We start from the raw sequence: 13,153 nt of genomic DNA, 5'->3' as shown, positions 1-13,153 counted from the left end.
GAGGTGCAACGAGACCTGGGTGTCATGGTTCATCAGTCATTGAAAGTTGGCATGCAGGTACAGCAAGCGGTGAAGGCGGCAAATGGTATGTTGGCCTTCATAGCAAGGGGATTTGAGTAGCAGGGTGGTCTTACTGCAGTTGTACAGGGCCTTGGTGAGGCCACATCTGGAATATTGTGTTCAGTTTTGGTCCCCTAATCTGAGGAAGGACGTTCCTGCTATTGAGGGAGTACAGCGAAGGTTCACCAGATTGATTCCTGGGATGGCAGGACTGACATATGAGGAGACACTGGATCAACTGGGCTTGTATTCACTGGCGTTTAGAAGAATGAGAGGGGATCTCATAGAAACATATAAAATTCTGACGGGATTGGACAGGTTAGAGGCAGGAAGAATGTTCCCGTTGCTGGGGAGTTCCAGAACCAGGGGTCACAGTCTAAGAATAAGGGGTAAACCATTTAGGACCGAGATGAGGAGAAACTTCTTCACTCAGAGAGTGGTTAATCTGTGAAATTCTCTACCGCAGAATGTTGTTGAGGCCAGTTCGTTAAATATATTCAAAAGGGAGTTAGATATGGCCCTTACGACCAAAGGGATCATGGGGTATAGAGAGAAAGCAGGAAAGGGGTACTGAGGTTGAATGATCAGCCATGATCTTATTGAATGGCGGTGCAGGCTCGAAGGGTCGAATGGCCTGCTCCTGCACCTAACTTCTATGTTTCTATGAATCTCAGTCAAGAGAGGTCAGAGGGGAGGGAGCTTGGTGTGGGAAGTGGAATTGCCGCGGTGCTTGATGGGAATCCGTGAAGCATCTCTCACTCATAGGTTTACTCACAATTGGAATGTAGATGATGCTAAGCCTTCCTCGATTTTGGAACAACAAAAACTTGTGTATATATATAGCGCCTTTAACGGAGTGAAACATCCTAAGACGCAATTTCTATGTTTCTACCTCCTCACACGTACCCCCCAGTCAGCAGTTTTAGGGCATCACTGGGCTTTTTATTACATTCTCAGCATGTGGACGTCGCTGGCATAGCCGGCACTTATTGCCCAAACCCGAGTTGCTGTGAGGAGATGGTGAGACATTTGAGAGGCTTGCTCAGCCACTTCAGAACGCAGTTGTGAAAGTTGTGGGCTCTGATTTAATATCTGAGGCCTGAGTATCCATTAGGTTGGGGCCTAATTGTGTTCGCAGCACACAAAGAATTAGGACTGAATATTGCAGCGCGTGCTCACCTTGCAGAATGTGATTGGCTGGCAGGCCGGCCAGTGGTCAACAGCCCTGTGTGGCAGGAGCTCCATCAGTTGCCCAAGTACAGACTGCATACAGGGGCATTTCATTTAATTCATTCTTGGGATGAGGACGTTACTGGCAAGGGCAACATTTATTGCCCATCCCTGACGACTGAGGGCAGATAATATGTTGGTGTGGGACGGGAGTCACATATAGGCCAGACCAGGTAAGGTCGGCTGATTTCCTTCATTGCAGGACATTAGTGAACCCGATGGGCAACCCCACAGCTTCACGCTCACTTTTACCAGATTTTTTCAAACTAAATACAAATTATGAAACTGTCATGGTGGAATTTGAATTCACGTTCTATGGATTACTATGTGTGCGGGAAGTGTATCCGCCTCCAGCTCCTGACGGTCCGCGTTACGGAATTGGAGCTGAAGGTGGATTCACTCTGGAGCATCCACGATGCTGAGAATGACGTGAGTATCACGTGTAGTGAGTTGGTCTTACCGCAGGGAAAGGGTCCACAGCCAGATAGGGAATTGAAGACCAGCAGGAAGAGTAGAGCAAGGAAGGTAGTGCAGGGGTCCCCTGCGGTCATCCCCCTGCAAAACAGATACACCGCTTTGGGTACTGTTGAGGGGAATGACTCATCAGGGGAGGGCAGCAGCAGCCAAGTTCATGGCACCGTGGCTGGCTCTGCTGCACAGGAGGGCAAGAAAAAGAGTGGGAGAGCGATAGTGATAGGGGATTCAATTGTGAGGGGAATAGATAGGCGTTTCTGCGGCCGCAACCGAGACTCCAGGATGGTATGTTGCCTCCCTGGTGCAAGGGTCAAGGATGTCTCGGAGCGGGTGCAGGACATTCTGAAATGGGAGGGAGAACAGCCAGTTGTCGTGGTGCACATTGGTACCAACGACATAGGCAAAAAAAGGGATGAGGTCCTACGAAACGAATTTAAGGAGCTAGGAGCTAAATTAAAAAGTAGGACCTCAAAAGTAGTAATCTCGGGATTGCTACCAGTGCCACGTGATAGTCAGAGTAGGAATCGCAGGATAGCGCAGATGAATACGTGGCTTGAGCAGTGGTGCAGCAGGGAGGGATTCAAATTCCTGGGGCATTGGGACCGGTTCTGGGGGAGGTGGGACCAGTACAAACCGGACGGTCTGCACCTGGGCAGGACTGGAACCAATGTCCTCGGGGGAGTGTTTGCTAGTGCTGTTGGGGAGGATTTAAACTAATATGGCAGGGGGATGGGAACCAATGCAGGGAGACAGAGGGAAACAAAAAGGAGCCAAAAGCAAAAGACAGAAAGGAGATGAGGAAAAGTGTAGGGCAGAGAAACCCAAGGCAAAGAACAAAAAGGGCCACTGTACAGCAAAATTCTAAAAGGACAAAGGGTGTTAATAAAACAAGCCTCAAGGCTTTGTGTCTTAATGCAAGGAGTATCCGCAATAAGGTGGATGAATTAATTGTGCAAATAGATGTTAACAAATATGATGTGATTGGGATTACGGAGACGTGGCTCCAGGATGATCAGGGCTGGGAACTCAACATTCAGGGGTATTCAACATTCAGGAAGGATAGAATAAAAGGAAAAGGAGGTGGGGTAGCATTGCTGGTTAAAGAGGAGATTAATGCAATAGTTAGGAAAGACATTAGCTTGGATGATGTGGAATCTATATGGGTAGAGCTGCAGAACACCAAAGGGCAAAAAACGTTAGTAGGAGTTGTGTACAGACCTCCAAACAGTAATAGGGATGTTGGGGAGGGCATCAAACAGGAAATTAGGGGTGCATGCAATAAAGGTGTAGCAGTTATAATGGGTGACTTTAATATGCACATAGATTGGGCTAGCCAAACTGGAAGCAATACGGTGGAGGAGGATTTCCTGGAGTGCATAAGGGATGGTTTTCTAGACCAATATGTTGAGGAACCAACTAGGGGGGAGGCCATCTTAGACTGGGTGTTGTGTAATGAGAGAGGATTAATTAGCAATCTCATTGTGCGAGGCCCCTTGGGGAAGAGTGACCATAATATGGTGGAATTCTGCATTAGGATGGAGAATGAAACAGTAAATTCAGAGACCATGGTCCAGAACTTAAAGAAGGGTAACTTTGAAGGTATGAGGCGAGAATTGGCTAGGATAGATTGGCGAATGATACTTAGGGGGTTGACTGTGGATGGGCAATGGCAGACATTTAGAGACCGCATGGATGAAGTACAACAATTGTACATTCCTGTCTGGCGTAAAAATAAAAAGGGGAAGGTGGCTCAACCGTGGCTATCTAGGGAAATCAGGGATAGTATTAAAGCCAAGGAAGTGGCATACAAATTGGCCAGAAATAGCAGCGAACCTGGGGACTGGGAGAAATTTAGAACTCAGCAGAGGAGGACAAAGGGTTTGATTAGGACAGGGAAAATGGAGTACGAGAAGAAGCTTGCAGGGAACATTAAGGCGGATTGCAAAAGTTTCTATAGGTATGTAAAGAGAAAAAGGTTGGTGAAGACAAACGTAGGTCCCCTGCAGTCAGAATCAGGGGAAGTCATAACGGGGAACAAAGAAATGGCGGATCAATTGAACAAGTACTTTGGTTCGGTATTCACTAAGGAGGATACAAACAACCTTCCGGATATAAAAGGGGTCAGAGGGTCTAGTAAGGAAGAGGAACTGAGGGAAATCTTTATTAGTCGGGAAATTGTGTTGGGGAAATTGATGGGATTGAAGGCAGATAAATCCCCAGGGCCTGATGGCCTGCATCCTAGAGTACTTAAGGAGGTGGCCTTGGAAATAGCGGATGCATTGACAGTCATTTTCCAACATTCCATTGACTCTGGATCAGTTCCTATGGAGTGGAGGGTAGCCAATGTAACCCCACTTTTTAAAAAAGGAGGGAGAGAGAAAACAGGGAATTATAGACCGGTCAGCCTGACCTCAGTAGTGGGTAAAATGATGGAATCAATTATTAAGGATGTCATAGCAGTGCATCTGGAAAATGGTGACATGATAGGTCCAAGTCAGCATGGATTTGTGAAAGGGAAATCATGCTTGACAAATCTTCTGGAATTTTTTGAGGATGTTTCCAGTAAAGTGGACAAAGGAGAACCAGTTGATGTGGTATATTTGGACTTTCAGAAGGCTTTCGACAAGGTCCCACACAAGAGATTAATGTGCAAAGTTAAAGCACATGGGATTGGGGGTAGTGTGCTGACGTGGATTGAGAACTGGTTGTCAGACAGGAAGCAAAGAGTAGGAGTAAACGGGTACTTTTCAGAATGGCAGGCAGTGACTAGTGGAGTGCCGCAAGGTTCTGTGCTGGGGCCTCAGCTGTTTACATTGTACATTAATGATTTAGACGAGGGGATTAAATGCAGTATCTCCAAATTTGCGGATGATACTAAGTTGGGTGGCAGTGTGAGCTGCGAGGAGGATGCTATTAGGCTGCAGAGTGACTTGGATAGGTTAGGTGAGTGGGCAAATGCATGGCAGATGAAGTATAATGTGGATAAATGTGAGGTTATCCACTTTGGTGGTAAAAACAGAGAGACAGACTATTATCTGAATGGTGACAGATTAGGAAAAGGGAAGGTGCAACGAGACCTGGGTGTCATGGTACATCAGTCATTGAAGGTTGGCATGCAGGTACAGCAGGCGGTTAAGAAAGCAAATGGCATGTTGGCCTTCATAGCGAGGGGATTTGAATACAGGGGCAGGGAGGTGTTGCTACAGTTGTACAGGGCCTTGGTGAGGCCACACCTGGAGTATTGTGTACAGTTTTGGTCTCCTAACTTGAGGAAGGACATTCTTGCTATTGAGGGAGTGCAGCGAAGGTTCACCAGACTGATTCCCGGGATGGCGGGACTGACCTATCAAGAAAGATTGGATCAATTGGGCTTGTATTCACTGGAGTTCAGAAGAATGAGAGGGGACCTCATAGAAACGTTTAAAATTCTGACGGGTTTAGACAGGTTAGATGCAGAAAGAATGTTCCCAATGTTGGGGAAGTCCAGAACCAGGGGTCACAGTCTGAGGATAAGGGGTAAGCCATTTAGGACCGAGATGAGGAGAAACTTCTTCACCCAGAGAGTGGTGAACCTGTGGAATTCTCTACCACAGAAAGTAGTTGAGGCCAATTCACTAAATATATTCAAAAGGGAGTTAGATGAAGTCCTTACTACTCGGGGGATCAAGGGTTATGGCGAGAAAGCAGGAAGGGGGTACTGAAGTTTCATGTTCAGCCATGAACTCATTGAATGGCGGTGCAGGCTAGAAGGGCTGAATGGCCTGCTCCTGCACCTATTTTCTATGTTTCTATGTTTCTATGTATGTAACATAACCACTACGCTACCATAACTGTATATTCTTAGCAGTAGGTTGTGTAATGTATTTGTTTCATGGGTTATTTGCGAATTTAAGAATTCATAACAACATATTGCTATTAAGAACTGGTTGGTTTATTAGCAAAGGTTTAACAATCACACGACACATTACCAGTTCATCCACCAGGCTCACAACCACCTGCCCCATCGTGGATCCCCCGAATCCAACTGGCTGGGGTTTATTGAGTTTTGTCTAAGCCACTCACAATACAACAGCTCCACAACTATTTTAGTTTAAACTATAAATCAAATGCCCCCTTATTAAAGGAGCACTAAAACCGACAGATCAATCAAATTTAAACTTTTAGCATTGAAGAAACAAATTAAAATTTGGTTGCCGGGGGTGATGATGTACTCCAGTCCCTCCGGCGCCCACCTCTCGCGGAAGGCTACGAGCGTACCAGTGGACACCGCGTGCTCCATCTCCAGGGACACCCTGGCTCGGATGTAAGCACGGAAGAGAGGCAGGCAGTCGGGCTGAACGACCCCCTCGACCACCCGCTGCCTGGACCGGCTGATGGCCCCCTTGGCCATGCCCAGGAGCAGTCCTACGAGGAGGCCCTCTGACCTGCCCACTCCCCTCTGCACAGGGTGCCCAAAGATCAGCAGTGTGGGACTGAAGTGCAACCAGAATTTGAGGAGCAGCCCCTTCAAATATTGGAATAGGGACTGCAACCTGACACACTCAACATAAACATGGAACATGGACTCCTCTAGACTGCAGAAATTACAGGCAGTCTGGGAGTCCGTGAACCGACTTAAAAACTTATTGCACGGGACTGCTCCATGCAACACCCTCCAGGCCAAGTCCCCAATAAATAGAGGGAGGACTCCCACATAGAGAGCACTCCATTGGGGACCCCCGCCTCCTCCGGACAACGGCTCCACAAACCTGTGAGCATACATTACAGGTTGCTTCTCCTGGACCTCTCCGATGGACGCTGCACGTCACAGGGGGGAAATGACACCCTTACAAGAAGTCGAAGGTCTGAATCGTCAAACTGTCCTCATGTTTTGATGCCTGAAATGTTATACTTACCGACAGTTCCTTCACCTTGAAATTTATGTGGCGTATCCCCTCAAAGTTCACCTTCTCATAGATTTCATTCACTGCCCTCAAATAATTGGCAATCTGAGGGTAAGCAGAAACATGAATAAAGTCCTTTAACGTCAAATCCAAAACTTTCTCTCAACAAAGCTCATCCCTTTGCGCCTATTTTAGGCTGGGCTTGGTGAGTGGTGATTGGCATTGGTTGGTGTAGCTCTCCAGTGTTGATCACATTAATCAGTATGCTCGTTACTGGTTGGGATTGCTCACTGTTGACCAGTGTTGGCAGCAATTAGTTGAAAAAAAGACTTACACAAGAACATAAGCACTAGGAGCAGGAGTCAGCCACCTGCCCCTCGAGCCCGCTCCGCCATTTAATAAGATCATGGCTGATCTGATCATGGACTCAGCTCCACTTCCCTGCCCGCTCCCCATAACCCTTCACTCCCTTATCGCTCAAATATCTGTCCATCTCCGCCTTAAATATATTCAATGACCCAACCTCCACAGCTCTCTGGGGCAGAGAATTCCATAGGCTTACAACCCTCAGAAACGAAATTCCTCCTCAGCTCAATTTTAAATGGGCAGCCCCTTATTCTGAGGCTATGTCCCCTAGTTTTAGTTTCCCCTATGAGTGGAAATATCTGCATCCACCTTGTCAAGCCCCCTCATTATCTTATATGTTTCAATAAGATCACCTCCCATTCTTCTGAACGCCAATGTGTTTAGCCCAACCTACTCAACCGATCCTCATAAGTCAACCCCCTCATCTCCAGAATGAACCTGGTGAACCTTCTCTGAACAGCCTCCAATGCAAGTATATCCTTCCTTAAATACGGAGGCCAAAACTTTACATAGTACTCCAGGTGTGGCCTCACCATAACCCTGTACAGTTGTAGCAGGACTTCTCTGCTTTTATACTCTATCCTCCTTGCAATAAAGGCCAACATTCCATTTGCCTTCCCGGTTACTTGCTCTGCCTGCATACTAACTTTTTGTGTTTCATACACAAGGACCGCCAAGTCTCTCTGTACTGTAGCACTTTGCAATTTTTCTCCATTTAAATCATCATTTGCTTTTCTATTTTTTCTGCCAAAGTGGATAACCTCACATTTTGCCACATTATACTCCATCTGACAAATGTTTTCCCACTTACTTAGCCTATATCCCTTTGCAGATTCTTTGTGTCCTCCTCACAACTTGCTTTCCCACCCATCTTTGTATCATCAGCAAACTTGGCTACATTACACTCGGTCCCTTCATCCAAGTCAGTAATATAGATTGTAAATAGTTGAGGACCCAGCACCGATCCCTGCAGCACCCCACTAGTCACTGTTTGTCAACCGGACTCTCTGTTTTCTGTTCGTTAACCAATCCTCTATCTATGTTAATATATTACCCCCAACCCCGTGAGCTTTTATCTTGTGCAGTAACCTTTTATCTGGCACCTTATCGAATACCTTATGGAAATCCAAATACACCAAATTCGCTGGTTCCCCCTTATCCACCCCTGCTCATTACATCCTCAAAGAACTCCAGCAAATTTGTCCAACATGATTTCTCTTTCATAAAACCATGCTGACTCTGTTTGATTGAATTATGCTTTTCCAAATGTCCCGCTACTGCTTCCTTAATAATGGACTCCAGCATTTTCCCAACGACAGATGTTAGGCTAACTGGTCTATAGTTTCCTGCTTTTTGCCTGCCTCCTTTTTTAAATAGGGGCGTTACATTTGCGATTTTCCAATCTACTGGGACCGACCCAGAATCCAGGGAATTTTGGTAGATTACAATCAATGCATCCACTATCTCTGCAGCCACTTCTCTTAAGACCCTAGGATGTAAACCCAGGGGACTTGTCCATCTTTAGTCCCATTATTTTACCTAGTACTCATCATCATAGGAAGACTTGCTTCCACTCTAAAAATGAGTCCAATACGAGAATTACAGTTTTTGTCACAGGTGGGACAGACAGTCGTTGAGGGAAAGGGTGGGTGGGATTGGTTTGCCGCACACTCTTTCCACTGCCTGTGCTTGATTTCTGCTTGCTCTCGGCAACGAGACTCAAGGTGCTCAGCGCCCTCCCAGATGCACTTCCTCCACTTAGGGTGGTCTTTGGCCAGGGACTCCCAGGTGTCGATGGGAATGTTGCACTTCATCGGGGAGGCTTTGAGGGTGTCCTTGAAACATTTCCTCTGCCCATCTTTGGCTCATTTGCCATGAAGGAGTTCAGAGTAGAGCGCTTGTTTTGGGAGCCTCGTGTCAGGCATGCGAACAATGTGGCCTGCCCAGTAGAGCTGATCGAGTGTGGTCAGTGCTTTAATGTTGGGAATGTTGGCCTGGTAGAGGACGCTAATGTTGGTGCGTCTGCCTTCCCAGGGGATTTGCAGGATCTTGCGGAGACATCGTTGGTGATATTTCTCCAGCGACTTGAGGTGTCTTTAAAAAAAAAGGGGACAAGTCTGACTGCAACCACAGGGGAATCTCCCTGCTATCAGCCACTGAGAAAGTTATCGCTAGAGTCCTCCTCAACCGTCTTCTCCCTGTGGCTGAGGAACTCCTCCCGGAGTCACAGTGCGTATCCATCCCCTATGGGGTACAACGGAAATGATTTTTACAGCGTGACAGCGGCAAGAAAAGTGCAGGGAACAGCACCAACCCTTATACATGGCCTTCTTTGACCTTACAAAGATCTTTGACACTGTCAACCGCGAGGGTCTATGAAGTGTCCTCTTCCGTTTTGGCTGCCCCCGAAAGTTCGTCACCATCCTCCGCCTGCTCCACGACGACATGCAGGCCGTGATCCTTACCAACGGATCCACTACAGACCCAATCCACATCCGGACCGGGGTCAAGCAGGGCTGCGTCATCGCGCCAACCCTCTTCTCAATCTTCCTCGCTGCCATGCTTCACCTCACACTCAACAAGCTCCCCGCTGGAATGGAACTAAACCATAGAACCAGTGGGAACCTGTTTAACTAGCACTACTTCTTTAGTAATAGTGATTGTATTAAGTTCTTCCCTCCCTATAGCCCCTTGATTATCCACTATTGGGATGTTTTTAGTGTCTTCTATCGTGAAGACCCTATAAAAAATATTTGTTCAACGTCTCTGCCATTTCCCTGTTCTCCATTATTAATTCCCCAGCCTCATCCTCCAGGGGACCAACATTTACTTTAGCCACTCTTTTCCTTTTTATGTACCTGTAGAAACTCTTACTATCTGTTTTTATATTTCGTGCTAATTTACTTTCATAATCTATCTTCCCTCTCTATCATTTTTTTAGTCGTTTGCTGACTTTTAAAAGTTTCTTGCATTTATATAGCGCCTTTCTCAACCTCAGGACATCCCAAAGCACTTTACAGCCAATGAATTATTTTTTGAGTGTAGTCAATTTTGTAATGTGGGAAACGCAGCCGCTAATTTGCGCACAGCAAGCTCCCACAAACAGCAATGTGATAATGACCAGATAATCTGTTTTTTTAGTGATGTTGATTGAGGGATAAATATTGACCAGGACACTGGGGAGAACTTCTTCAAAATAGTGCTATGGAATTTTTTACATCCACCTAGGAGAGCAGACGGGGCGTCAGTTTAACGTCTCATTCGAAAGACAGCACCTCAGACAGTGCAGCGCTCCCTCAGCACTGCACTAGAGTGTCAGCCTAGATTTTTGTGCTCAAGTCTATGGAGTGGGACTTGAACCAACAACTTTCTGACTCAGAGGCAAAGGTGCTGCCCACTGAGCCATGATATACATTGCTGTAATGTATTTGCTTTGTGGGTTCTTTGCTTAAGAATTCTTAGCAACACATTGCTATTAAGAACTAGTTGGTTTATTAGCAAAGGTTTAACAATCACACTACACATTAGCAGTTCATCCACTGGGCTCACAACCACCTGCCCCATCGTGGATCCCCTGAACCCAACTGGCTGGGGTTTTATTGAGTCTGGTGAACATCATGTGACTGGCTAAGCCACTCCCAACTCAACAGCTCAACAACTCTTTTGTTGCAAACAAAAAAAAACGTTAAATCAAGTGCCCCCTTATTAAAAGAGGGGACATTCCAAACAGTTTACAAGTGCCTTTTTATTTTTGTTTTTCGTTTTTTCAACAGCTCAACAAACCTGTGGGCATACTCATAGGTGCATACATTACAATTGCCATTGCTTGCCATTGGTCAGTTGTGTTTGGGATGGGCCACTGTTGCTGGGTGGCTGTTAGCTTCTAATTGCCGTTCACAGATTAAGGTTGAACAGTGAAAAAAGCTCTTCCTAAATTTGCTACTTTGCCTACGTCAATCCAACTACCGTGAACACACCAGCCTACAAACTCTTTTTGTTTCAGTTGTTGAACCAGGGAAGGTGAATTTAAATGTAAACGTGATCCATGCCTTTGCAGGCCACCAGACTCAACTATTCCAATGCTCGTCAGGCCAAACTCCCACCCTCTAAACTTCAGATCATCCAAATCTCTGCTACCTGTGTGCTACTCTGCATTGAGTCCAGCTCGCTCATCACCACCATCCTTGGTGACCTTGGCAGCTAAACGCTCTCAGATATTCTTGCTCCCTTTTTCTCAGTGCATTCTTTTTTTTGTAAGCAACTATTCCTGCGCCTATAGTCGAGAAGACAATTGGGCCACACTCAAACTACAGGCAAAGGTGAACCTGTGCATTGGGATGGGCTTTCCCCCTGAGCTACAGGGGAGGGTGAGTCTGTTCATTGGGACAGACCCCTGAGCTACAGAGGAGGGTGTCTCTGTTTATTGGGACAGACCCCACCGGGCTACAGGGGAGGGTGTATCTGTTTATTGGGACAGACCCCTGAGCTACAGGGGAGGCTGTGTCTGTTTATTGGGACAGCTCCCCTGAGCTACAGGCTGGGGTGAGTGTGTTTATTGGGACAGCCCCCTGAGCGACAGGGGAGGGTGAGTCTGTTTATTGGGACAGACTCCCTGAGCTACAGACTGGGGTGAGTGTGTTTATTGGGACAGCCCCCCCTGAGCTACAGGCTGGGGTGAGTCTGTTTATTGGGACAGCCCCCCCTGAGCTACAGGCTGGGGTGAGTCTGTTTATTGGGACAGACTCCCTGAGCTACAGGCTGGGGTGAGTCTGTTTATTGGGACAGCCCCCCCTGAGCTACAGGCTGGGGTGAGTCTGTTTATTGGGACAGCCCCCCCTGAGCTACAGGCTGGGGTGAGTCTGTTTATTGGGACAGCCCCCCCTGAGCTACAGGCTGGGGTGAGTCTGTTTATTGGGACAGGCCCTCCCTGAACTACAGGCTGGGGTGAGTCTGTTTATTGGGACAGGCCCTCCCTGAACTACAGGCTGGGGTGAGTCTGTTTATTGGGACAGCCCCCCCTGAGCTACAGGCTGGGGTGAGTCTGTTTATTGGGACAGGCCCTCCCTGAACTACAGGCTGGGGTGAGTCTGTTTATTGGGACAGGCCCTCCCTGAACTACAGGCTGGGGTGAGTCTGTTTATTGGGACAGCCCCCCCTGAGCTACAGGCTGGGGTGAGTCTGTTTATTGGGACAGGCCCTCCCTGAACTACAGGCTGGGGTGAGTCTGTTTATTGGGACAGGCCCTCCCTGAACTACAGGCTGGGGTGAGTCTGTTTATTGGGACAGCCCCCCCTGAGCTACAGGCTGGGGTGAGTCTGTTTATTGGGACAGGCCCTCCCTGAACTACAGGCTGGGGTGAGTCTGTTTATTGGGACAGGCCCTCCCTGAACTACAGGCTGGGGTGAGTCTGTTTATTGGGACAGCCCCCCCTGAGCTACAGGCTGGGGTGAGTCTGTTTATTGGGACAGCCCCCCCTGAGCTACAGACTGGGGTGAGTGTGTTTATTGGGACAGCCCCCCCTGAGCTACAGGCTGGGGTGAGTCTGTTTATTGGGACAGCCCCCCCTGAACTACAGGCTGGGGTGAGTGTGTTTATTGGGACAGGCCCCCCCCCCCCCCCGAGCTACAGGCGAGGGTGAGTCTGTTTATTGGGACAGGCCCCCCCCCCCCCCCCGAGCTACAGGCTGGGGTGAGTCTGTTTATTGGGACAGGCCCCCCCCCCCCCCCGAGCTACAGGCTGGGGTGAGTCTGTTTATTGGGACGCCCCCCCCCCCCCCCCGAGCTACAGGCTGGGGTGAGTCTGTTTATTGGGACAGCCCCCCCTGAGCTACAGGCTGGGGTGAGTCTGTTTATTGGGACAGCCCCCCCTGAGCTACAGGCTGGGGTGAGTCTGTTTATTGGGACAGGCCCCCCCCCCCCCCCGAGCTACAGGCGAGGGTGAGTCTGTTTATTGGGACAGGCCCCCCTGAGCTACAGGCTGGGGTGAGTCTGTTTATTGGGACAGCCCCCCCCCCCCCCCCGAGCTACAGGCTGGGGTGAGTCTGTTTATTGGGACAGGCCCCCCCCCCCCCCGAGCTACAGGCGAGGGTGAGCATGGGGCCAGCTCACCCTCGCTCAGTGAGCTCTACAGTCCGCAGAGAA

At 48.2% G+C, this 13,153-nt stretch overlaps 1 protein-coding gene across 1 annotated transcript in view; it reads right to left on the bottom strand.

Annotated features, from left to right (window-relative positions):
* Positions 1-13,153, bottom strand: part of LOC139229037 (disintegrin and metalloproteinase domain-containing protein 10) — a 224,241-nt gene that overhangs the window by 66,325 nt on the left and 144,763 nt on the right. Inside the window, exon 7 of the mRNA XM_070860697.1 lies at positions 6,660-6,752. Within this exon, the coding sequence (XP_070716798.1) occupies positions 6,660-6,752 (93 nt within the window). The remainder of the gene's footprint in view (positions 1-6,659; positions 6,753-13,153) is intronic.

This window comes from Pristiophorus japonicus, chromosome 18, assembly GCF_044704955.1.
Source record: "Pristiophorus japonicus isolate sPriJap1 chromosome 18, sPriJap1.hap1, whole genome shotgun sequence".
Lineage (NCBI taxonomy): Eukaryota > Metazoa > Chordata > Chondrichthyes > Pristiophoridae > Pristiophorus > Pristiophorus japonicus.
This window is presented reverse-complemented; position numbering and strand designations above follow the sequence as displayed.